The sequence below is a fragment of the Raphanus sativus genome, chromosome 2, assembly GCF_000801105.2.
Source record: "Raphanus sativus cultivar WK10039 chromosome 2, ASM80110v3, whole genome shotgun sequence".
NCBI lineage: Eukaryota > Viridiplantae > Streptophyta > Magnoliopsida > Brassicales > Brassicaceae > Raphanus > Raphanus sativus.
Genome location: NC_079512.1, coordinates 18,185,864 through 18,210,627, shown reverse-complemented (window position 1 = coordinate 18,210,627; position 24,764 = coordinate 18,185,864). Strand labels below are relative to the sequence as shown.

At 31.3% G+C, this 24,764-nt stretch overlaps 5 protein-coding genes, 1 long non-coding RNA gene and 1 other non-coding gene across 7 annotated transcripts; 6 read left to right on the top strand and 1 right to left on the bottom strand.

Annotated features, from left to right (window-relative positions):
* Window positions 1-2,396: 2,396 nt before the first annotated feature.
* LOC130498914 (uncharacterized) lies at window positions 2,397-4,419 on the top strand. The gene is made up of 7 exons (XR_008937948.1): window positions 2,397-3,001; window positions 3,114-3,196; window positions 3,321-3,400; window positions 3,501-3,674; window positions 3,760-3,844; window positions 3,936-4,026; window positions 4,116-4,419. It is a non-coding gene; the product is annotated as an uncharacterized LOC130498914 (long non-coding RNA).
* Window positions 4,420-11,422: 7,003 nt separating this feature from the next.
* On the top strand, window positions 11,423-12,070 carry LOC108835630 (auxin-responsive protein SAUR21-like). Its single transcript, XM_018608858.2, has one exon. The coding sequence runs from the start codon at window positions 11,595-11,597 to the stop codon at window positions 11,892-11,894; it is 300 nt and encodes a 99-aa protein (XP_018464360.1). The 5' UTR covers window positions 11,423-11,594; the 3' UTR covers window positions 11,895-12,070.
* A 2,094-nt stretch (window positions 12,071-14,164) lies between these two features.
* On the top strand, window positions 14,165-14,840 carry LOC108835631 (auxin-responsive protein SAUR21-like). Its single transcript, XM_018608859.2, has one exon. It carries the CDS (start codon window positions 14,290-14,292, stop codon window positions 14,581-14,583), a length of 294 nt encoding a protein of 97 aa, XP_018464361.1. The 5' UTR covers window positions 14,165-14,289; the 3' UTR covers window positions 14,584-14,840.
* A 2,022-nt stretch (window positions 14,841-16,862) lies between these two features.
* LOC108839722 (auxin-responsive protein SAUR21) lies at window positions 16,863-17,440 on the top strand. Its single transcript, XM_018612499.2, has one exon. It carries the CDS (start codon window positions 17,022-17,024, stop codon window positions 17,310-17,312), a length of 291 nt encoding a protein of 96 aa, XP_018468001.1. The 5' UTR covers window positions 16,863-17,021; the 3' UTR covers window positions 17,313-17,440.
* A 124-nt stretch (window positions 17,441-17,564) lies between these two features.
* TRNAW-CCA (transfer RNA tryptophan (anticodon CCA)) lies at window positions 17,565-17,636 on the top strand. Its single transcript has one exon. It is a non-coding gene; the product is annotated as a tRNA-Trp (tRNA).
* A 2,158-nt stretch (window positions 17,637-19,794) lies between these two features.
* LOC108839719 (B3 domain-containing protein At5g18000) lies at window positions 19,795-21,623 on the top strand. Its single transcript, XM_018612495.2, has 4 exons — window positions 19,795-20,035; window positions 20,332-20,626; window positions 20,715-21,004; window positions 21,118-21,623. Exons 1-4 carry the CDS (start codon window positions 19,937-19,939, stop codon window positions 21,469-21,471), a joined length of 1,038 nt encoding a protein of 345 aa, XP_018467997.2. The 5' UTR covers window positions 19,795-19,936; the 3' UTR covers window positions 21,472-21,623.
* Window positions 21,624-21,629: 6 nt separating this feature from the next.
* Window positions 21,630-24,320, bottom strand: LOC108839718 (anthranilate phosphoribosyltransferase, chloroplastic). Its single transcript, XM_018612494.2, has 9 exons — window positions 24,031-24,320; window positions 23,808-23,910; window positions 23,142-23,285; window positions 22,892-23,053; window positions 22,537-22,809; window positions 22,353-22,443; window positions 22,190-22,249; window positions 21,948-22,066; window positions 21,630-21,858 (listed from the first exon to the last, which is right to left on the bottom strand). The coding sequence occupies exons 1-9, from the start codon at window positions 24,225-24,227 to the stop codon at window positions 21,703-21,705; spliced, it is 1,305 nt and encodes a 434-aa protein (XP_018467996.2). The 5' UTR covers window positions 24,228-24,320; the 3' UTR covers window positions 21,630-21,702.
* Between the last annotated feature and the right edge of the window lie 444 nt (window positions 24,321-24,764).

Genomic DNA, 24,764 nt, shown 5'->3' with positions numbered 1-24,764 from the left:
TATATTAGTATAACAAAACTAAATATTTACATATTACAGTAATATATTTAAATGGTCGCAGTGATTCATTAAATACCTAAGAAAATATTTATTCTACAAATTAAATTACATTTTTTCTTTCAAAACATGTTTTTGTTTGGAATTGAACACACTATGATACTATTGTTTATGAGTATTTTGATTTGAGAATATTCAAAACTTATGATATGTTGTTGAGAAGTTGTCAAATAAATAGAGTTCAAAAGAGAAAATATTTAGGATTTTAATTTTTCTTATAAACATCGGTAAAAAGCGTATAATATATAATGTATAATAAATTAAATCTCTTGTATAATTAAAAAAATATAATGTATAATAACATTATGAAATAAATTTTAATGGAATGTCACATTCACAAAAGCCTTTTATTAAGATAACATGGTTATGAAAGATGTATAAATGATATTTTATATATTTATCTCTATAATATTATTTGAGAAATCAGTTTGCTATGTGTTATTCTCGCGTTAATTCTTAAAATGGTTAATTACAATGATATCTTTAATAAAAAAAATAAAAATTATAAGTAATGTCATTATTAACATTTTATAACCTTTGTTATGTTATTTTTATTTTAGTTTTCTTTTTATATTGGTTTTCAAATCACATATATGTAAATGGAAACTTAGCTTCCTAATACAAAGGACAATAAATTTGTATCACAATCCTTGTGACTAAAAACAAAAAAAAAAGAATGGTCGCAGTGATTCATTAAATACCTAAGAAATATTTATTCTACAAATTAAAATTATTTTTTCTTTTAAAACATGTTTTTGTTTGGAATTGAACACACTATGATACTATTGTTTATGAGTATTTTGATTTGAGAATATTCAAAACTTATGATATGTTTTTGAGAAGTTGTCAAATAAATAGAGTTCAAAAGAGAAAATATTTAGGATTTTAATTTTTCTTATAAACATCGGTAAAAAGCGTATAATATATAATGTATAATAAATTAAATCTCTTGTATAATTAAAAGAAAAATATAATGTATAATAACATTATGAAATAAATTTTAATGGAATGTCACATTCACAAAAGCCTTTTATTAAGATAACATGGTAATGAAAGATGTATAAATGATATTTTATATATTTATCTCTATAATATTATTTGAGAAATCAGTTTGCTATGTGTTATTCTCACGTTAATTCTTAAAATGGTTAATTACAATGATATCTTTAATAAAAAATAAAAATTATAAGTAATGTCATTATTAACATTTTATAATCTTTGTTATGTTATTTTTTATTTTAGTTTCTTTTTATATTGGTTTTCAAATCACATATCTGTAAATGGAAACTTAGCTTCCTAATACAAAGGACAATAAATTTGTATCACAATCCTTGTGACTAAAAACAAAAAAAAAGAATGGTCGCAGTGATTCATTAAATACCTAAGAAAATATTTATTCTACAAATTAAATTATATTTTTTCTTTTAAAACATGTTTTTGTTTGGAATTGAACACACTATGATACTATTGTTTATGAGTATTTTGATTTGAGAATATTCAAAACTTATGATATGTTTTTGAGAAGTTGTCAAATAAATAGAGTTCAAAAGAGAAAATATTTAGGATTTTAATTTTTCTTATAAACATCGGTAAAAAGCGTATAATATATAATGTATAATAAATTAAATCTCTTGTATAATTAAAAAGAATATAATGTATAATAACATTATGAAATAAATTTTAATGGAATGTCACATTCACAAAAGCCTTTTATTAAGATAACATGGTTATGAAAGATGTATAAATGATATTTTATATATTTATCTCTATAATATTATTTGAGAAATCAGTTTGCTATGTGTTATTCTCGCGTTAATTCTTAAAATGGTTAATTACAATGATATCTTTAATAAAAAAATAAAAATTATAAGTAATGTCATTATTAACATTTTATAATCTTTGTTATGTTATTTTTTATTTTAGTTTTCTTTTTATGTTGGTTTTCAAATCACATATATGTAAATGGAAACTTAGTTTCCTAATACAAAGGACAATAAATTTGTATCACAATCCTTGTGACTAAAAACAAAAAAAAAAAAATTTACTTTGACTTGAGAGAGAAACAATAATTTTATTTATCTGAGAAAATAGAATATGTTTACAAGAAAATGTCAATTGATTTATATAGACATGAAACAATACGAATAAAAGAGAACGAAAGGCAAGAGACATAACTCTTCTCTCTTGTACACTTTAACATAACAACTACTCTTATAAACAGACACAATTTTTAACATACTCTTTGATTCAACATATATAATTTCATATGTAACTATTACAACTGAACTCAATTTTAAACTGACAATCTATTTATATAAAGTACACTTTAATCACTCCTGAGCCTATCCACGTCACCATCCAGCCTGGAAATTCGTTTGTTCTCGCGTCAACACGTGTCCAGCCGTACTAAACTCGGCGTTTCATTAAGTCAATGTGTTGGGTTTGGGCTTATTTCTTTTATTTTTATGTCGCTGTGATCTGGGCTCCGACGGGATGCGATGCGTCTCTCCTCTTTGTCTGCGGTGACTTCTTATCTTCATCTGAATCGTTGAAACGCTCCCAGTTTTCTTTTCTTCGTGTTTAATCCCTTATTAATTTCGACAACCACCATCTAGCCTTCAATGCGATCTTTCTTCGCCAAGTTAGTCTATCTAAGACTATAAAAAAGTCAGCAATCTTCATCTCGAAATCATCTTCTATTTCCTTCTTAGTAGACTTATTCAGATTGCTAACTCAAAGAGGTTCATCGTCGCCTGCGAAAGCTTATTTGGCATACCATCATGAAGTTCTGAAAGTCTCAGAGAGAGAGGTGTCTCCATCAGTAATCGCTGCTTCTATGTCGGTTCTGTGTGCTTTGATATCGTCTCATCTCCTCAAAATCGCTAATAGCTCATTCAATGATTCTAACCCTTCTTTCATCCAGTATATCTCCACCTATAGAAAGGTAAGATCCTAATGCCTTGGGAATCATCCTCACAATTCCAATAGCAATATAAATTTCTTTCTCACTTTAATGGCTTACTCCTCTGTTTCTATTTGCTGATTTCTTTCCACAGTGGAGGTGTGGCTGCTCAGGTTCTTGGAAGCCAGAATCGGTGGCGATTTAATGGGTGTTAACATGCTCTTTGTCGATTCTCAGGTTCCCCGTTCTTAAACTCATAATAATCTCAGTTTTTATTCAAACTCCGCTTTCTTCTGACTCTTTAGTAGTTAGTTTCAATACCGCTTATTAATTATGTTTTCTTTTTGCACCTGTGTTTCAGGTGACTCTCATTCCAGCCACCATTGAAAAGGCGGTGCAGTTCATAAACAGCACTCGAGATTGAAGAGGTAGTGGTTCATGGTACGTACGATCCCTTAAAACTTAAAGAGTCTACAACTAAGGCAGAGCATGGTCAGGAGAAGTTACTGATGTGTAAGAAGTGTTTCTCTACGATTGGCAGGTCTGGAAGTTAGGTAGTTTGCTACACATATGCAACATGGTTTGCTCTTGGAGGCTTGGCACGAACTGGTAAAACATATGAAAACTATTTAGGTATGCGTGAAGGTGTTGTCTTCCTTCTCAAGAAACTAAACAGCAATGGAGGTTGGGGAGAAAGCTATGTGTCTTAGAAAAGGTAATGTCTCTTCTATAATCAGTTCTAAAGATTTAAGTTCCTGAAAATCTCTTTCCATAACTCTTGAGTGTTCTTGGATATGCAGAGATACATGGAATTAGAAGGAGGACCGAAGATCAAACCTGGTGCGAACCTCTTGGGCATTGATGGGTCTGATTCAAACAAGACAGGTTTGCCAAACATATGTTACATATCCCATTTCTCAATGTTTTCCTTAAAAAGGTATACTGTGTTTAACTAATATATTATTTGTTTAAGCAGGCCGAGAGAGATTTATTGCGTCTACACTGCCTTGGGAATCTGATCATCGATTCACATTTAGAAAACATACACTACTGACTATCCTCAACAGGTGCTACACCTCGCCTTCTTTGGATCAGAGAGATGTTTTAAATTTAGATTATCATGAAAACATATGTTTTTGGTGCTGGTGGTGTGCAGGAAATGACAGGAGTGTTCATGAAGAAGAATTGTATTCTAAACTGTTACCTACAAGGAAAATAACATATGAACTTTTGAAGAAATAACTCAGTGGAAGCAAGGAATTGTATTTGCAGAAACCATGAATTTTGTTCCGAGAACTCTTTTTCTGTTTTCTAACTATTACTGGTCACACAGACAAGTAGTTACAGATAGTCAAACAATAACAGTGTACTTACTTTATGCCAGTTCAAAATATTGAGTTTTATTAGAAAATAGCGTAACACATGTGTTACATTCCGAATAATTATGAAAACCAATGTATTATCCTCACATGAGAAACGAAGATGAAGAATGTTGCACATCAGATATATCTATTAGATCTTCGACATGAACTATCAACTTTAGCCATTTAAGATTATGATATCGGGTATGATGTAACGACCCTTTAGCTGAATGATTAAGACAATCAGCATATATCAAAAACAGTTGCCTGAGCTCCAACAACACAGTTTTTGCAAGGATAACCGTATCCTGGTTTTTGAAATCATAGGGTTCACAATGAATAACCCTTACAAGATTGCTCAAAATTCATCCCTCATAGTTTCTGTTACTATTAGATTAGAATACTTATTAACAAATAAGTGTAACGGACAACGGATAAAATAATCACACCTTGAATGAATTATTAGGGTGCATTGAGTTGTACATACACGTCTTGCATCCTTTTTTATTAGAAGTACATTCGGACAATCAAACCAGCTTTAATCATATCAATTAAAACATGAGCTTCTTCGTTATATACAGACAAGTTATTTCAAAATTTACAGTGGCCGAGAAGTATCTAACCACAAATGAATGCACTAAACCAGTTTCAGAAATAAAACAATATTAAAGAGTCTAATTTCTGGAACACACAAAGGCTCAGTGCATAATACAATAACGTAGTACATGTCCTCTGACTGTAACATTACATGACAAGCAACACATGGATCTTTTTTATAAATTAAAGTATCTAATCCTTTGACAAACAAGTAATCAATCAGACCACCGAACAAGGGGAATTTTTTTAACAACATAATTTTCAACTACAACAAACGATCACACACAATGGATGACCCAAAATATTAACACTTAAACACACTTAATAATCCAATGCTCCTTACGGCCCTAGGTAATACAGACTCAAAATAAACATTCTGAACTTATACGGCGGTTGTTCAAGAAAAAAAAACTCCTACGGAATACTATACGAATCTCAAACATATTCAAACCAAATATTACCATGGTATTGACACACTCATCAACTCGATTATACACTAACTAACTGATCCTTCAACCGCAATCCGTTATAGTTGTGACATACCCAGAATGATTATATCTTCCTTCAAGATTCTAATTTGCAAGATCGATGATCATGATTTCACTTTGTCTTTTAATCATCTTGGTACACACTTGGAGAACCTCCTCCATAACTACGAGAGAAAATAACTTCATTCTACTTACTTCAATTGTATGTACTTTAAAAAAATGAGACTTATTGGTATAGTTAAATTAATTTAAATAAACACCGAGAGAAACTATATAATTGTATTTTCAATATTTCATTATAGTTAGACAAATCTATATTTTTTCTAAATGAATAGTTAAAACTTTTGTAAAAGCATTAAGCACTTTGGTACTAATATTAGTTAAAAGTAAAGTAAACATTTTATATATTATATTAAAAATGTATTTACACGCCCGTCCGTAGGGCGGGTTTACCCTAGTGTATTTATAAAATGGAAAAACGTGGTCATAATATAATAATGCCATTATTAACATTTTTATAATATTTTTTATTTTTTTATTATTTTAGTTTCTCTTTTATATTGGGTTTCAAATAACATATATAAAAAATATTTTAAAAACAATGAAACGTGATATAATATAATATATAAAAATATTTTCGGACCCTCGCAAACTGTAGAGAAAATGATGTATTAATCTTTTTTTGTCAACAATATATTAAATATTTTAAATAATTATATACAAAAATAGTAGCCAGTATTATAATAAAATATAAAAGTGAAAATTTGTTAAAAATATTATAATTTATATAGCTAAGATTAAAAAATAAAAATGGATAATTTTAATATAATATCTATTATGTTTTATAAAAACAAAATTTTAACACTACTTAGTGCTAAAATAATACATATTATTTTCAAAGATTAGATTTGATGTTATAAATAACATATAGACTTTTTTAATTACATTTTCGTCTAAACGTTTCTATAGTGCTATGATTATAAAAACAGTTACAAGCATAATGGTATGTATGATTTTTTTTTTTTTTGAAAAGAATGGTATTTATGATGCATTGTTGACTTTTGTTCATGCGTATGTTGCTGAAAATGAACATAAGTAAAATAGTGGATTGCTTATTTTTTAATCTCTGATCTTTTGATAAACATATTTTTGTGAAATTCTATATCAGCAAAAATCGCTATGAAAACGAGTATTTTATCAGTAAATTTTATGCAATTCTACACTATTTGAAATATTTTAGAAATAATCAAATAATTTTTTTCTCAAAATTATAATTTGAAAGTATTATAAAATTAAAACCTATAACTGAGAAGATATTTCTACAAAATGAAATAAATAAAGTTAACAAACATCATTGTAATAATTCAAATGATAACTTCTCATGAAATGAATGTATGGTTTGAAAATGTTGTTTTGAACTATTGGTTTTTTGAATCCATGATACCCTAAAGAGTGATAATTCATTTATTTACGAAAACTGTTTGGTTTAGCTGTCAAAAGAGTTATAAGAAAATAAAGTAATCATTGTAAGAGTTGTTAAAAAAAAGTAGCCATTGTAAAGGAAAAAAACATCTGAATGTTTCTTTCAAAAAAAAAAAAACATCTGAATGACGAGATGCCTTTATTTCTAATATGAACCCTAAATAAATAATTCACGTGTAAATATTAATCTAAACCAGTAAAAAGTAAACTTCCTAACATAGAGAGAAGAATATAAGAAACCGTCTTCTTCTCTGCGGGCGGTAGTAAGAGCCAACAGCCACCAAAAAATTTCACGTGATTATTGCTTAAATTACAAAAATCTCTCTTTTGATGTTTGATGTGTCATCAAGTTAAACTCGATTTGTTTCTTCTTTATATCAGTTTACCGTTTCTCATGTTATTATCAACGGCTTTTTCTGCTGTTGTTCCTTAATTCCCTCTCTTAGGTTATCAACAGACATGTGATCAAAAAAAACAAAAAGAAACAGTTATTTCAGTTGATTCATAGTTTTTTCTACTTTTGGGTGCAAAATTTACTAACAAGTGAACGTCGATGACTTAATTTTTCTCGAGCGTTTTTCATTTTCTTCGTTTAAAAAGATGTTGATTGAAACCTCGATGACTGTGGATGATATGGAAAGAAATTGGGAGAGCGAGACAATTGTTTCCATAACGAAAAAATACCACCGTAAGTGATATAAAAGATCTGTAAATGGTAGGAGAATAAAATTGAATGGGAGTAAGAACTAGGGTTGGGCGTTCGGGTACCCATTCGGGTTTCGGTTCAGTCCATTCGGGTTTCGGGTTTTCGGGGTCAAAGATTTCAGTCCCATTCGGATATTTCTAAATTTTGGTTCGGGGTCGGTTCGGATCTTTGCGGGTTCGGTTCGGGTTCGGATAACCCATTTAAAATATTTTTAAATTTTCAAAATTCATTATATACTTTAAATTTTCAAAATCTATAAGAAAGATAATATATTACATATAAATTTTCATAACATATATGTCAAAATATCTTAATTTAATATATAAATTGGTTTTCTTTGAATATTTGGATAAAGAATCAATAGATATTTAACTATTTTGGTGTTTTCAGTATACTTTAGCTATTTTAAACATTTACTTTTGACTATTTGCATATATTTTCCGAGTATTTTGGAAAATTTAAAGGTATCTTATATATTTTTAATAATTTTAATATACATTATATATAAAAATAATGTATATATTTAAGTATATAAATTTATTTCGGATACATTCGGGTACCCAAAATATTTCGGTTCGGATCGGGTTCGGTTTCGGTTCTTTAAATACCGAAATTTTGAACCCATTCGGATATTTAATCAATTTCGGTTCGGATTCGGTGCTACTTTTTCGGATCGGGTTCGGTTTGTTTTTTCGGGTTCGGATTTTTTGCCCACCCCTAGTAAGAACAATGGCAAAAGAAAGTATTAAAGATTATATATAGGGGATATTATAAGAAATTTTATTTTTGAAAAGGTTGTGTCTTTTGGTTTCAAGAAAAAAAAGAGAAAGAGTTGCGTCTCTTGATAATCAATGATTCAAAAATGAAACGTTAGGACACACTAATTGATGATGTCATACATTTAAACGAAACTAAAACTCGACCATTAGATTTCATAAAGAAGCAATTTCTACCATTCAATTTAAATTTTTATTGTTCTATAAAAAAGTGCTGACATCAACAAAAACCAAAAAAATAGATTTTCTGAAGAGATGCGAACCAGGAGTCGCAACTCCTTTAACAAACGAACACAATGCTTCACTACCTATGCCGACACAAAGCTTCGACTAAATTCTATTTAAAAAAAAAAGATGACATCACCTAGAAGAAGTAGAACCCTTGGATTAAATACCAAATCAATCTGAACCGTTAGATCTTCATTTTATTTTCCTATAAAAAATACTGATGTCAAAGAAAACAAAAAATGGTTTGCTATTATATATAGATATAGAATTTACATAACAAATCTATGTGGCCACTATATACTTTTTAAAAAATAGTATGTTTTTAGTGTAGATATCTAGAATTTCACATAATAAACTTTTGTCGATACTGTAGACCTTTTCAACTCAGATATCAGAATATTCAACTACTAACAACGGATGCTGCAAATAGGAAGACGTACATGGCCGCTCGACATTTGTATTTTGCCAACGTCATCAATTGCTCGAGTTTATGGAAACTGAAAATCTCAGTGGAGCCCTCCTTTTAGTATATGTTTGAAAGTGTTGAGTCCGTATTGATAGACCCCTGAATCAGGCTTGACTGTGAAATTAAACAACGTAATCACGAAGCTTTAGTTTTTTACGCAAGTGTAAAAGTGTCTACTAAAATGAAACAAACTCATAAGATACAAATCTTTCCATCAACACCCATCAGCACATAACTTTAAGAAGGAAGAGAGCTGATGGGTGTTGGTGTTGATATGGTTTTCAAAGATGGATGTAGGATGAAGTGGACATCGTCAAACTGGAATCCATAACTACATACGTTTATCAGAAAAATCAATTGGAAGGGGAAGTGGAACAGTTACGCATTCACAGGAAGGAGAGGGGTCGGCGCAAGTGACGGGACCGAGAATTTGTGTTAAGTTAGTTCTATTTGGGCCGTTTGACATTAACTCCCAATCCTTATTGTTTGAGTTGAAATGTGTGCACGGCTTAAAAATAACGAAACAAAACCGTAAAATTTTAAGATTGACAGGTGTCTAATACACCATTCGGGGAAGGATCATTGGACCAGCTCAAGATCAGATCCATGTGGATTGGCTTATACTGTGTGGATCAGACTTTGATACCATTTTAAGATAGCTAAACTTCCAATTTAAAACCATAAATAGATTAGTCCATCTATTTTATATATGACTTAAATCTCTTTCAATTTTTAATGTAGAATTTTTGTCCCTAATATATATTTATTTTCAGATTTGAAGGAACTCAAATTTGTTTACGTATATAACTGCTGTGTGAATCTAGTTATGGATATAATCAAAGGACAACTTAACCTGTGACAGACTTGTTGGTCTGTTGTTGAGAAACTTCAAGTCCCTACTTTGAGTTATCTATTCTATTAATTTTCCAGCATGACCAATTGATATTTGTTATGTCCATTTAAAATATAACTGAATTTAAATATAACTGCATCTATACTAATATTATAACTGCATCTACGTATGTAACTGCATCTAATCTAACTGCAAAACGTTTAAAAAATTTCAATTGGGTCATTCTAGGTTTCATTTAACAATTAGGCCAATTAGTCACAATTTTTAATAAATAAAACTAGGTTTTAATAACTAAAGTGAACATTTCCATTTAACTCGGTCAAAACTTACGACCCATTTTAAAGTGCATGAAAAATTATTATGTGTAATAATAACATTTTATAAATCATTATACAAAATCAAATCACTAAAATTTAATGGACACATATCATTACATATATTTAGATACTATTTCATTACTAAACAAAATTGTATATAATTTGTTATAAAAAAAAATTACCTAACTATTTTGAATAAAGTTCAACATCACAAATTCAATACAGTTTTCAAAATTTCTTGATAATCATTTAAAAAAAAAATATTATACACAAATATAATTACAAATAAACAAATATATAATTACTTGAAAACACAAATAAAATAATTTTATTTGCGTCCTTTTGAGGACGGATCACAAATTTGATTCAACTTTTTGAAAAAAAATCGATTTGCGGATGCAGGTTATGAGTATTTTATTCGGGATGGTGCGGGTTGGTAGATTTTGGATTGCGTATACCCGCTGATCCGAAAAATATTTAAAAATAAAAATAAAAGTAAACATTTTTTTAAAAAATATGGTAATTGATAAAACAATTAAAATTTTTAAAAATATAATTTATTTATTATAAATATATTTTTATTTTTATAATAATTAAATTAAAAATTATACTAAAAAAATTTATAACCCGCGGATAACCGCAAAATTAAATGGGACGGATGCCGGTACAAATTATTTGTTCACGGGTTGTGCGGATCGTACTTTTTGACCAAAACGAAACTGAAACACGCGGGTTGGCGGGTTCGACCGGCAACCCAGCCCTACCGGATCAATTTTTTAAATTACTATTATTTAATAAAATATATTTTGATTAAGATTCACACACACACATATGATTGTAAAGAAAAATAAAAATATACTCACAAAGAAAACACAAATATGAGAACTAAATTAAAGTAAAAAATATACCCGCCCTTCAAAGGGCGGGTCATAATCTAGTTATTACATAAATCCATTTAGACCAGAGAGATGAGGGAATATGATCACCACAGAACATGAAGAAACTTTGAGAAAACATTGAGAAAACAACCCTTGTGAATTGTATTTTGTTTTTAGTATATTGTCCCACACTCAATTAACAATCTCATCAAGACAAATTGCATTAAACTATAACTTTCCCAGTTGGTAAAGACAGAACCATGTGAAACCCTGCTCTAATCTGCGCCACGCTCAAGACCGCAAGCTTCAAGGAATTTTCAGAGAGGTTTCAATTAATTAGTTGATCTTTCTATATATACACATCACATTACCCATTATTTCTATCATCAACAGAAAACAAGAATATATCCAAAAACTTGAATCTTTTCATAAAAACTTCAGAATCTTCAAAAGGATTCAAATCTTTAGATAAAGAAAATATAAATGGCTTTAGTGAGAAGTCTATTGGGTGCAAAGAAGATTCTTGGCCACTCTGTAACAGCAACAGCTTCTACGAGCAAAAGAGCAACCTTGGCGGCACCACCAAAAGGGTTTCTTGCGGTGTACGTAGGAGAGAGCCAGAAGAAGAGATATGTGGTGCCAATCTCATACTTGAGTCAGCCTTCGTTTCAAGCTCTTCTCACTAAATTCGAAGAAGAGTTTGGGTTTGATCATCCAATGGGGGGCTTAACCATCCCTTGTCCTGAATCTACTTTCATTAATGTGACGTCTCGGTTCCACTGATGATTATCCAACATATTTTTCTTTTAGTTAGACATAGACTTGTTCCTTGTAAATAGATGAGTTTTTCTTTTCTTTCTTCTATGTTCTAGATTTTTGAAGTAAATACCATTATTCTATTATATTTATACATTTTGGATAATGAAAAATAAAAGACAGCAACAATTTTGAATTATATTTTAGTTGCTGTTATCATATGGATCTTTGGCTCAATTAAACCAAAATTCTCAATTATTGAAGTCTTTCAGTTAACAGAGAAGACTGAGCAGTGCCAAGAGATGACATTAGATTGATTCACATTAACATCCATCCCTTCCTTTTATCAACCAAAAGAATTCTTCCTTGTATCTTTTGAGCTTTCAGTTTATAAGTTTGCTAATTTATTAATTTTCCTGGTTATAGTGGTTTTTTTTTTTGGTAAAGGTTATAGTGGTTAACAGTAGTGTTTTTTGCTAAGGTTAACATTAGTGTTTCAAAAAAAAAAAAGTAACGTTCAGTATGCTAGGAAGCCGTACGACAATCATATAGGAACTAAAATTTTCTCCGCATCTTTGACTTAGCTCTGCTCTTACATCTTATGTATAACTCACAGTCCGTGACAAAAAAAAAAATGTATAACCCACAGTCTGCTTAGGAAATATATTTCTTGTGATGTTTCTTAAAGCATTTCCAAAAAACACTTTATAACTTCATATTTGAAATATTTTTTTCTAAACAAAAAAAAGTTTCAAATATGAAACTTCAAAATATGAAGCTTCACTAATAAAAACTTCAAATATGAAGTTTGAAGTTTTTAATAGTGAAACTTCAAATATAGAGTATCATTACTCAAAACTTCAAATTTGAAGTTTCATATTTTTGTTTGCACTTTGGTCCTTACAATTAATTACGTATTACATTTTATGATTCTTAGATATTTTGTTGTTTATCATTTTATTCTTAAAAAGTCATATCTTATAATATTTCATATTTGTTTTCACAAATTTTAGTTTTACACATAAAACTAAATATAGACCTTAAAATAAGAAGTTTTAAAGTTTAAAAACATCTTTAGACATAAATATGAAGTTTAAAAACATCTTTAAACTTCAAATATGAAGTTTTGCAAGCTTCAAAATATAGTGTCTTTTTTTGTAGTTTAATATTTAGTTATGTATTTATACTTATAATTTATATATTTACAGTAAGATTTTATTAAATAACATTAATGTGATACTTTTTATATATGTGCTAGTTATTTATTTAATATATTTATATTAATTAGAAAAATATAGGGACTATAGTGGAAAATATAAATAATTTTGAAGTTAGGTTTGAAGCTAACTTTTGGGAAAAAAACATGTTGAAACTTCAAAAAAGTTTTGCAAACTCTAAAATAGAGATTCCTTTTCGAGATGCTCTTAAATGTCCCTCTGTTTCTCTCTTTTACCGTTTTTGTTTCCTCTTCATCTCTCCTACAACATTTCTATTCATTTAAAATATATAAGTTGAGCATGGTCAAAAATTATCTTGTTTATATGTAACCTCTGATTGGCACCAACAAATTCAAAATTTGACAAAACCGGCGCTTTCTTGTTAGCAACCAGCTTCTCCATTAGTCTTCTCATTGAAACTATAAAGGAAGTCAAGAGTCCGTCTATATTTGCTGTTGGAACTATTTTTGGACAAATTGCTTTGGCCAATATTCCTGTGGATTTTGCGGGCAATGTAGTTGTCGGAATGACCGGAGTTTGAAATTATTAGATTTTTTGTTACGAACATTATGTGTATTTGTATAATAAATTAAATAAAATCACAAATATCTTCAGAATTGATAACAGAAGACGTTTTTTGACTCTGTCCATAATGGATTCAACTTAACAAAGATCCTAAGCGGATATAATCAAAGAACAACTTAACATGTGACAGAGACTTGCTGTTCTGTTGTTGAGAAACTTCAAGTCCCCACTTTGAGTTATTATTAATTAAATCCATTTAGACCACATAGACGAGGGAATATGATCACCGTAGAACATGAAGAATAGAAACTTGCTGGTCTTTATTATTGACAATAGCATATGTCTTATCTAAAATAAATATCGAGAAAGCAAAGCCCTTTTGAAATGCATTTCGTTTTTCAATTAATAATTTCATCAAGCGAATTGCATTAAACTACAAGTTTCCCAGGTGGTAAAGGCAGAAGCATGTGAAACTTTCTCTAGTCTGCCCTACATTTCAAGACCACAAGCTTCAAGGACTTTTCAGAGATTTCAACTCATTCTTTGATCTCTCTATAAATACATATAACCATTTCTTTCTATCATCAACAAACAACAAGCAATATATCCAAGAGATAACTTGAATCTTTTCATACATCTTCAAAAGGATTCAAACTTTCAGAAAAGAAAAGAAACTAGAAATGGCTTTCGTGAGAAATCTACTCGGTGCAAAGAAGATTCTTGGCCGATCCATAACAGCAGCAGCACCAAGAAAAAGGGCACCCTCGTCGCCACCAAAAGGATTTCTTGTGGTGTACGTAGGAGAGAGCCAGAAGAAGAGATATGTGGTGCCAATCTCATACCTGAGCAAGCCTTCTTTTCAAGCTCTTCTTAGCAAATCTGAAGAAGAGTTTGGGTTCGATCATCCGATGGGTGGCTTAACCATCCCTTGTCCAGAGTATACTTTCATCAATGTGATTTCTCGGCTTCGATGATGATCATGCATCCACCATTTTCTTCTTAGAATTAGAGTTAGACGTCTTCATTGTATATAGATGTATTTTTATAATTTCTTTTCGGAAGAGTTCTTAAGTTTTGAAAGTAAATACTCTATTATCGACACAATCATGAATAATGTTATATTTATGCATTTTGGATCGATCATTGAAAAAGATATGACAACACCAATTGAACAGCTATTTAAATTGTACTTTATCTTCTGTTAAATTAAACTAAATGAGAGCATTTATCATATGGATTCGTGGCTCAATTTAACCAAATTATCATCCAATGAAGTCTTTTATCTTAAAAAGAAGACTGAGCAGAGAAAAGAGATACTTTAAACGGATTGAATCAATATTCGTCCCTTCTTTTTAGTTTATTAGCTTTCAGTTTAAGAGTTCTTTATTCTGTTTAACAGCAAGGTTCAAGCTGCTATCAAGTCGTAGTATGAATCATATAGAGACTAATATTGTCTCTGAATCTCTGCCTTAGCTCTTCCATCTTATGTATAAGTGTATAACCAATATCTGCTAGAATATGTCTTTCTTGTTCTGTTTCTTGAAATTTCCTTTGTTTCTCTCTTTTACGGTTTTGTTTGCTCTTCATCTCTCTAAGAACACATATTCATTCTCGTTGAAATTCTAAAGTTAAAGATTCAGTCTTCAACGTCAAGGGAGTGAATGGATCATCCGTTATAATATCTTGTCCTTAAAACACGCTTTAGTACTACCGTATATATCAGTCTTGCAACTCACGTTACAGTGAGGAAAACAAAGTCAGTGATTTGATCCAATCTATATTATCAAAAGAGAAGTACACATATAGAATACCCCTTAGTTTTCAATGTTATTTACATTTCCATACCACTGACATTAAATAATATTTTATATTTTAATGTTTTATATTTTCTACTTTGATTAATATGTTTTCCAAAATTAAGTTTGAACTAAATACACAATTAAATAATACTTCCTATTTTAATGATTTGTCTTTTTCACTTACATTAATGTGTTTTCTAAAATTAAATTTGAATTAAATACACTTCATTAACTTCTCAATTAAATCAATGTCAAATTAAAAAAAAACATTTTTATTGGACAAACAATTCATGAAAATTATAATATCAACTTTTCATTTAACAAATCTGAACAAAAATGTATTATCAAATTTGAACCAAAACTAGATAATATCCAAACGGATTTACCATTTTGTATCTAGAGAACCATAACCAAACCTTATCCGAACGAAATATTTCGGATATTCGAATGTATTTAAATCATATTTATATAGTTCAATATCTTAGCTATTTTTCGAGTTAATATCCAAGATATAAGTTATTTTAAGTTGCTTAAAATATTTGAAATATAAAAAATAGTCAAAAACATCTAAAGTAGATAAACAATAATCAAAACACCCAAAAAATATATATATTCTTCATCCAAATATTCAAGTTAAACCTATTTTAAATTTTTAATTTAGGTACTTTAGCTTACATTACTTAAATGTACATATTATATTTTTTTTTAGATTTAAAGATATTTCAAGATATATAAATTTTGAAAATTTAAAAACAATTTAAACGGGTTATCAAACCCACAAAGATCCGAATCAAACCGGAACCAAAGTTTATAAATATCCGAATAGAGTTAGAATCTTTAAACTCGAAAATCTCAAACCCGAATATATTTTAACCGAATTCGAGTGGATACCCAAATACCCACCCCTAACTTATTCAATATAAAACGATCAAATATTACAAATATATTATTTAATATAAATAAATAAAAACTAAAATTGAAAATTAATATCCGTGCGGTCGCACGGGTTAAAATCTAGTTTCTCTTATGTGCTCCGTTTTTTCTTTATCTGACAAAGCTCAAAAGCCTAAATATTTCCTATTCTCCTGAAATGATGAACTGAGACACATTTGTATTTTTTTTACATGGAAATGTCATATTTAATCAAATAAATAGATAAATTAGTACTGACAGATACCTGTGGTTATGTTTTGTTGTAGAAGAACAACAGGTCCCTACTTTAAGTTCTTATTAGATCAATTTCGACCATAGAGCTTAGTGAAAAGGCCATAGAACCAACCACTTACGTCTCTTCTTATCTCAGAAACATTGAGAAAACAAGCTCTTGTGAACTGCCTTTGGAGATTATCCAAGTAGACAAATTGCATTAATGCATTTTTTATACGAAAGACAGAACCATGTGAAATTGTAGTAGCCTTATCCCACACTTCAACACCACAAGTTTCAACGATTTGTCAGAGAAGATTGCAACTCATTACCTTCATTGATATTTCTATATATACACATAACTCATCCTTTCTATCATCAACCAACAACAAGCAATCCAATAACTTTTATCTATTCATACATCTCTTCCAAAGAATTCAAACTTTCAGAAAACCAAGAAAATAGAAATGGCTTTGGTGAGAAGTTTATTGGGTGCAAAGAAGATTCTTGGCCAAGCAACAGCTTCTACAAGCAAAAGAGCAACCATGGCGGCACCACCTAAAGGGTTTCTTGCCGTGTACGTAGGGGAGAGCCAGAAGAAGAGATATGTGGTGCCGATCTCATACTTGAGCCAGCCTTCGTTTCAAGCTCTTCTCAGCAAATCCGAAGAAGAGTTTGGTTTCGATCATCCAATGGGTGGCTTAACAATCCCTTGTCCTGAAGATACTTTCATCAATGTTACTTCTCGGCTTCAGTGATGATTATTCACCATTTTTGTTCTTAGAACCAGAGTTAGATTTATTCATTGTATATAGATGAATCTTTTCTCTTTCTTCTCGAATGAGTTTTCCGAAATGGTTATAAAATGAATTCAGTTTTCATGCAATCTACACGATCTCATGTATTACCTTTTGGATCGATCTTTGAAAACGAAATACACCACACTTGAATAACCTAAAACCAAAATTGCTTCATAGCTCAATTATGCTAACTCCTACTTTTTAACATCCGGATCCGTGGCGCAATGGTAGCGCGTCTGACTCCAGATCAGAAGGTTGCGTGTTCGATTCACGTCGGGTTCAAACTCCCGAACATTATTCCGGACTTTTTTTTTTCTATTTCCGTTTTTTTTTCCAGTAAGGCTTTCGCTGCATTGCGCCTGGTTCGGGATACTTATTTCTCTAAACAGAAAATTGTAAATCCGATATGATTCAAGAAAAAGGAAATCCAGCTAAGTAAAATACATCATGAATATATCAGAATTTGAAATATTTTTTATGTTTTGTTTTCCAGACTTATCACTAAATCAATCCTAAGAGTACAACAAATTATATGTATTTAATATAGTTTTTAGTATATATAAAGATGCACTTTGAAATGTTGTCCAAAGGAAATAAGAAAATCTTAAGTTGATATTGGTTTTTAGATTTATTCTTACAATGCTAAGTTCTATATGATTTTATTCGTTTAGTTAAATACAAAAAAAAAAAGATTGAACTGCAGGAATTGATATGCACTTTACACAATAGGGGAATTCAATTCAAATTTTGACACAGGCTATATTAATAGAAAACTACAAACTACTAGAATACAAAACTCCTATCTCTATCCCTTGTTTCCAGAAAAAAAAGAACCTATGCCTCTCTAAGGATTGGTTTATAGTAATTCAAACTGAGCATGCAATGTAATAAAGTTATATATTTCTTAATAAAACATAATTTTTTTTGACATCATTCTTAATAAAACACTAGATCATGACCCGCTCGACCGAGCGGGAGTCATTTTTTTTATCTTTGTTTTTACTAAATGTTATACATGATCGCCAATGTGTATTAATATAAAATTTTGATAAATAACAATGTGTACTAATGTGTTTAAATAAGCAATGTGTTTAATTACTAAATTTGATTTTTAAATTTTAAGATAACGTAAAGTAGATTTTTTCTGTATTATTTAAAATATATAGTGTTATATATTTTGTATTTTCAATATTTATCATACAAAACTTACATTGGGGTATTATTTATATGAAAATATGTGTAACATAATATATTTATATATTATATAAACATATGCAGGGTTTTATTTTTAAAATGTATTCTATATTGTTTAGTTTTACGTAGTATCGAGTTTGTATAATTCAATTTTGTGTTTAAAGAACAATATCAAAACTGTCTTTCGTATGTAAAAATAACATTTTGCAAGCGTGAGTTGTGTCTTTTTATTGTAACATAAAATTTTATATAAAACTTATGTTTTTTGTACATTACGAAATTTAATTTTTTAAAATAATTATTATGTAATTTCAAAGTGAATTTTATCTCTGAGTTCCAATATATTTTGTGTGTAATGGTTCAAAGCATTTTCGATATATATTATATTTCAGTTTGGTTTGTTTTTAGTATTATTGTATAAGTATAATATTATACAATATTACTATATTCTATACAATATATGAAGCTATGTGTTATTTGTTTTAGAAAGTAGATTAGGCCCAACGTAGTTATAAGAATAGTCATATCTTTATGTATGTGTCTATGACTTATCTACCTAATGTTATTCGTACTAATAAAATTAATATGACCAATGAAAGTATACTGATCAATTTAAAATGAATTGTATAGGGTAATTATAGAACGATTAGTATTTTTAGTATTCTTAGTATATATCTTATTTAAATCGACATGTAATAAATGTAAAAATCATATATGGAATATGGACAAAAAGAAGAACTGTATTTAAGGAAATACATCAATGCAAAGTTAGACTATGATACATATTATATATAAAAAAAAAAGACATTTAATTTAAATATATGAGATCCACCTTTAAAAATTTACCTAGAAGAAGTTGTAATGTTCCTATTTTAATAAGATAGATAATTAAGTACAGTATATACAAAAGAAAAGTTATATAGTATGTGGTGGACCAAAAGTATACATACATACGAGTTTCAAGTTAAGTAATATATTATATATGGCAGTAAAGTAAATACATGTCAAGTAATAAAACAAGAAATATGTGGAAAGTCTTGTTGAGTATTGAGTTACTAAAACAAGAAATTTGCTCTGCTTTTTTGCGTGTCTGTGAAGTCTCACTCTTACTCATGTTTCCTTGTATTATTACCAAACTAATTAGTTTGATGACACATGTGAATCTGTCTCAATTAACCACATGTAAGAAAAATATTTCGAAATTAATGTTGTGAAAGAAAACATTAAGAATTTTGGAAGCTGACTTTGGCTATCTTAAGGGGAAAAAAAGTCTTGCAGAGTCTCTCTCTCCCATACTTTGCCCATGACCAAACAGAGAGAGAAATAGAGAAAGGGGCTTTAGATTTAAGAGTGAGAGGTTGAAGAAGGGTTTCTAGAAAAAAGAAGAGATGGTGAGAAACAGTGGGTTTGGTCAGATCATGGAAGAAGGCGACAGTCCTGGATTCTTCAAGATTCTTAGAAGGGAAGACTTATCATCTGAGATCATAGTAATTTTCTCATCCTTCATCACCGAGTTTAGCTTCTTGCTAGCTTTTGGTTTAAAACATCGAATCTTTTAGGGTTTTTTTTCATGTTGAAATAGGTCTCTAAAACAAATCTACCACTTGTGGTCTTATGAACTTAGATCTGTTTCTTGGTGACGTTTTGCTCTGATCTTTTCTTTCAGATTTCTTGTGGGGTTTGTGTGTGAAATGATCAGACTATATAGTCACTGAAACCGAAGTAATGTTAGTTTCTTGATGTCCCTCTTTTGATATCTCTTGATTTTGTTGTGCCATTGCAGAGAATGATTCCTCATGACATCATAAGAAGCATCCCCGACAACTCGTCTTCCTTTAAGATGGTCTTAAAAGTGCCATGGGGAAGCTCATGGACAGTCAAAATCTCCAAGAACCCAAGTTTTCACTACATGGAAGATGATGGATGGAACCAGTTTGTGAACGACAACGCTTTGGGTGAAAACGAGTATCTTACCTTCACTCACGAGGCTAATATGCGCTTTAACGTCAACATCTACGAGCCAGATGGTATGGAGATCCTTAGACCAAGAGAATCTGCAACCATTGCTTCTAGTTCCGGTAAGTGCCCCTCTCTATGAGATTCTTTTGTGATGCTTATGCAAGAGACGAGTTTTAAATTTTTATTGTTGGTTTTGAATGAACACAGGTATGAACAAGGGAGAACGAAGGGAAGGAGCGTACAAACATGTGAAGGAGGAGATAGCGTCTTCCTCTGACTCGAGCTATCATTCTCTCAAAAAAGCTGAGTCTGCAGGAAGCAGACTGAAGAAGAAAAATGAGCTTAACTTGGGAAAGAAGAAAGCTGAAGAAGCCGAAAAACCCAAGAAGAGTACGAATAAGAAGAAGAAGAAGGTGGAGAGTGATTTAGAAGCGGGCATCTCATCACTTGTTCCACAGTTCAGTATCACGATAAAGAAATCACACCTCGTGTTCTTGGTAAGATAAGCAAAGACAAGATCAGCAAACACAGTCAGATTGATTATATATATATATATATATATATGTATGTAAATGTGAACTAATCCAGTGAAAGATATTTGTGTATTCAGGGAGTCCCAAAGGCGTTTATGGAAATGCATATGCCAAAGAAGACAAAGTGGTTCAAGATTCGTCCGGAAGGGAAAGATTCATGGGATGTTCTGTATTTGGTCACTGATGTTCAGTCAAGATTCTCTGCTGGATGGTCTCGTTTGTCCAGAGAGTTAGGTTTAGTGGTCGGAGATGTCTGCACATTCAAGCTCATTAAACCGTCCGAGATGCTTGTCAATGTCTCAAGACATGATGAGGATGATATTGAGGAAGAAGATGATGAGGATGAAAATGATGATAAGGATGAGGATGATGATGAGGATGATGATGAGGATGATGATGAAGATGATGAGGATGATGAAAGTGAAGATTAGTTTGAGAACTAGTGATAGCTTGTGTTTGGAGCCACATTATGATGTTGTGGTTTGACGTTAGGACTTGTTTTATAATTGTTTTCTTTCTTGGTACTCTGTTAAGAGTGTGACTTGGTATCCATGGATGAATCTAATCTCAGTTTGAGTAAACATCACAATCTATCTATGGTCTCTTCTCTTTCTTGATTGACAAAGAAAACTAGTTACAAACCTGTTCTTGTGTATATACAATCACTGAGATTTCTGAGCTAAGTTAGAAGAGTGAATCCATGAATCAAGCGTCTTCATAGCTTTCCCTGACGATTGTACTTCACGGGCCAAGGTTACTCCTTCCCCTAGCGTTTGGACTCTGTTGCTAACCAGAAGAGCCGCAGCTGCGTTTAGGATCTGAAACAAGATTTTGGAAAACAGAGATTAACGAACTACAGACAAAAAACGAGAATCTGAATGATGAATCCGTGTTAAACAAAACGTACCAATGAATCTGCTATTGACCCTTTCTCTCCTGAAAGCACACGTCTTAGCACATCAGCATTGTAGTCTGGACCTCCACCTCGCAAATCCTCAAGTGTACAACGAGGAATACCAAAGTCCACTGTCAAAAAGGAAATAACCTTTAGATTTAACTAACTCCCCCCATATGTCAACCAAGCTGCATCTACAATCTCTATATTCGAGAAAGATAAAAGAGCTAGAGAGTTGAGAGAGGAATCTTTACATGGGTCGAATGAGAACTCTTCAATCTTTTCAGGTGTTACATCATAAACTAGCCCTCCTCCTATTTTCATTAAGCCACCACAATGGTTAGTAATCATTAAGCCATAAGGTTAGTAATCAACGAACAATGGAACGTGATTGGTTTTGGGAAGAGTGAATCTTACCTAACGGACTCATTTCGTCTAGGCCATATGAATGAACAACCAATGCTCTTTTCATACCAAATAGTTGCAATGCCTTTGCCATCTTAAGAACCTATAAAACCACAAAAGAATAAGATAAGTAGAAGTCTCTTTTTTTTCTTCTTGTTGTTGATGAAGAATCTGATTCAGAGGTAAGAATGTGTACCAGATTTTTGTGGTAAACACCAACGACGGCATAAGAGACTCTAGCAGGATTAAGCATAGGTCCCAGTACGTTAAAAACAGTTTTTATTTTAAGCTTTTTGCGGACAGGACCAACGATCTTCATAGCTGGATGGTACATTGGTGCCATCATGAAACCAATCCCTGATTCTTCAAGACATCTTTTTATCCCTTCTGGTCCCAAGTCCATCACCACTCCTAGCGCCTCTAATACATCAGCACTTCCACAGGCAGAGGAACTCGAACGACTCCCTTGCTGCAAAACACAGATGCACTCACTTACTCTTTAACTTTTCAATACTACCACTTGTTTTAAGGATTTTCTCAGTCGTTATTACCTTGGCAACTTTTGCACCGCAAGCTGCAGCAAGTATTGAAGATCCAGTTGATATGTTGACAGTGTTTGCTCCATCACCACCTGTTCCTACTATGTCAACAGCATCAACTAATCCTTCTACTGTCCTGGCATGCTTCATCATTGCCCTAGCCAACCCTACAATCTACCCAGCACCGGATTATTTAAACCTAAATGTCTTCTCAGTGAAGTCTTGTAAAAATTGAAGTATATTAACGTTTTCATATACTTACCTCTTCATATGTCTCTCCTTTAGCTCTGAGTAGAACAAGGAAGGCACTAATGAGCGCCTCGTTTGCCTCGTTCAGAAGAAACTCGAGAGATGATTCAGCCTCGGATTCAGATAGATCAATCCGATCAATCAGAGATTCAATCAACTGAGAAAACAATACAACAGAGCAACCATGTTATGAGAAGATAGTAATGTCATGTCTCAAAAGCCGTTGCATTCTCAAACTAAACCCATCTAAGTAGTACATAGACACGTCCACTAAAAATCCATAAAAGCCATCAACTTTGCAAAAAGCCATACAAATGAAAAATTGAACAACTTACAGGACGCAATCACGTGTACTCGGAAGACAAAGCAAAAGTGAATCAGATACAGATTACATAACTACAAGATTTTATCAAGACCCTGAACTTTTAAAACTAAAAGTCTTTTAAACACATCTAAGTACTACATACACTAGTTGCTCAAAAAAGTACTACATACACCTTCCACTCAAAAAAAACCATAAAAGCCATCAACTTTGCCCAAACTATACAAATGGAAGTTGAGAAAGATACAGGACCAATCACGTGACTACCAGATTGATTAAGAGTCCCTGAACTGTTTGCCCCACAAAGATTAAAATTAGTCAAAAACTTTAACCTGAAAATCCGAAACGAGAATTCACCTGATTGAATGATTTGGTGGAAGAAGCGCTGGCATTTTCACAAACACCTGGCAGAGCTTCTAGAGCACGGCTCAAAACGAGACTCTGCGGATAAGCGGACGAGCTGCAGCCCAATCAGATTCAAAAAATATCAAGCAATGACCACAAACACAAAACAGTATCAGGGTACTGTGTTATTTATTACACTCTTAGTATAAACCTAAACCCCAAATCGGAGACTTACACGGGACTAGAAGACGGAAAGGAAGATCCGCGAATTGAGGGTACAGCTCCGATCGACGAGAATCGCCGCCGTGTCAACGCCGGGTTAACTTGAACACACATGATTCTTCCGGGACTCGAGACATCAGCTGGGGTGTTGAAGGAAGTCGCGATCCCCGAAAGCTTGAAGCCGGAAACAATGGAGGTGGGCACTGCCATAACTATATTGATTAACCAGTAACTAACTAGCTAGATCGGATCTCTTTTACAATTGTCAAAGCTGGCGCCTTTAACACTCATCTTTTTATAGATTTCAATTATGTTTGGCCTTTTATAGGCAATCCATTAATTTATTTCGTACTAAATTTTATTATATTTTGTCACAAATAAAAAAAAAGTAGAGAAATTGCCAAAAATACCATTTTCATAGTACCACTTTTCATGTTTACACTAACCACTTTTACCACTACTTTTAATGAAGGGTTTAGATTTGAACGTTTAGGATTTAGGGTTTAGATTTTATGTTTTAGGGTTTAGATTTGATGTTTTAGGGTTTAGGGTATAAAGTTTAGGGTTTAGAGTTGAGGATTTAGGGTTTATAGTTGAGGTTTCAGGGTTTAGGGTTTAGGATATTGAATTTAGGGTATATAGTTTAGGGTTTAGGGTTTAGAGTTGAAGATTTAGGGTTTAGGGTTTAGAATTGGGGGTTTAGGATTTAGAATTTTGGATTAAAATTTTGAAAAGCATATAAAAACA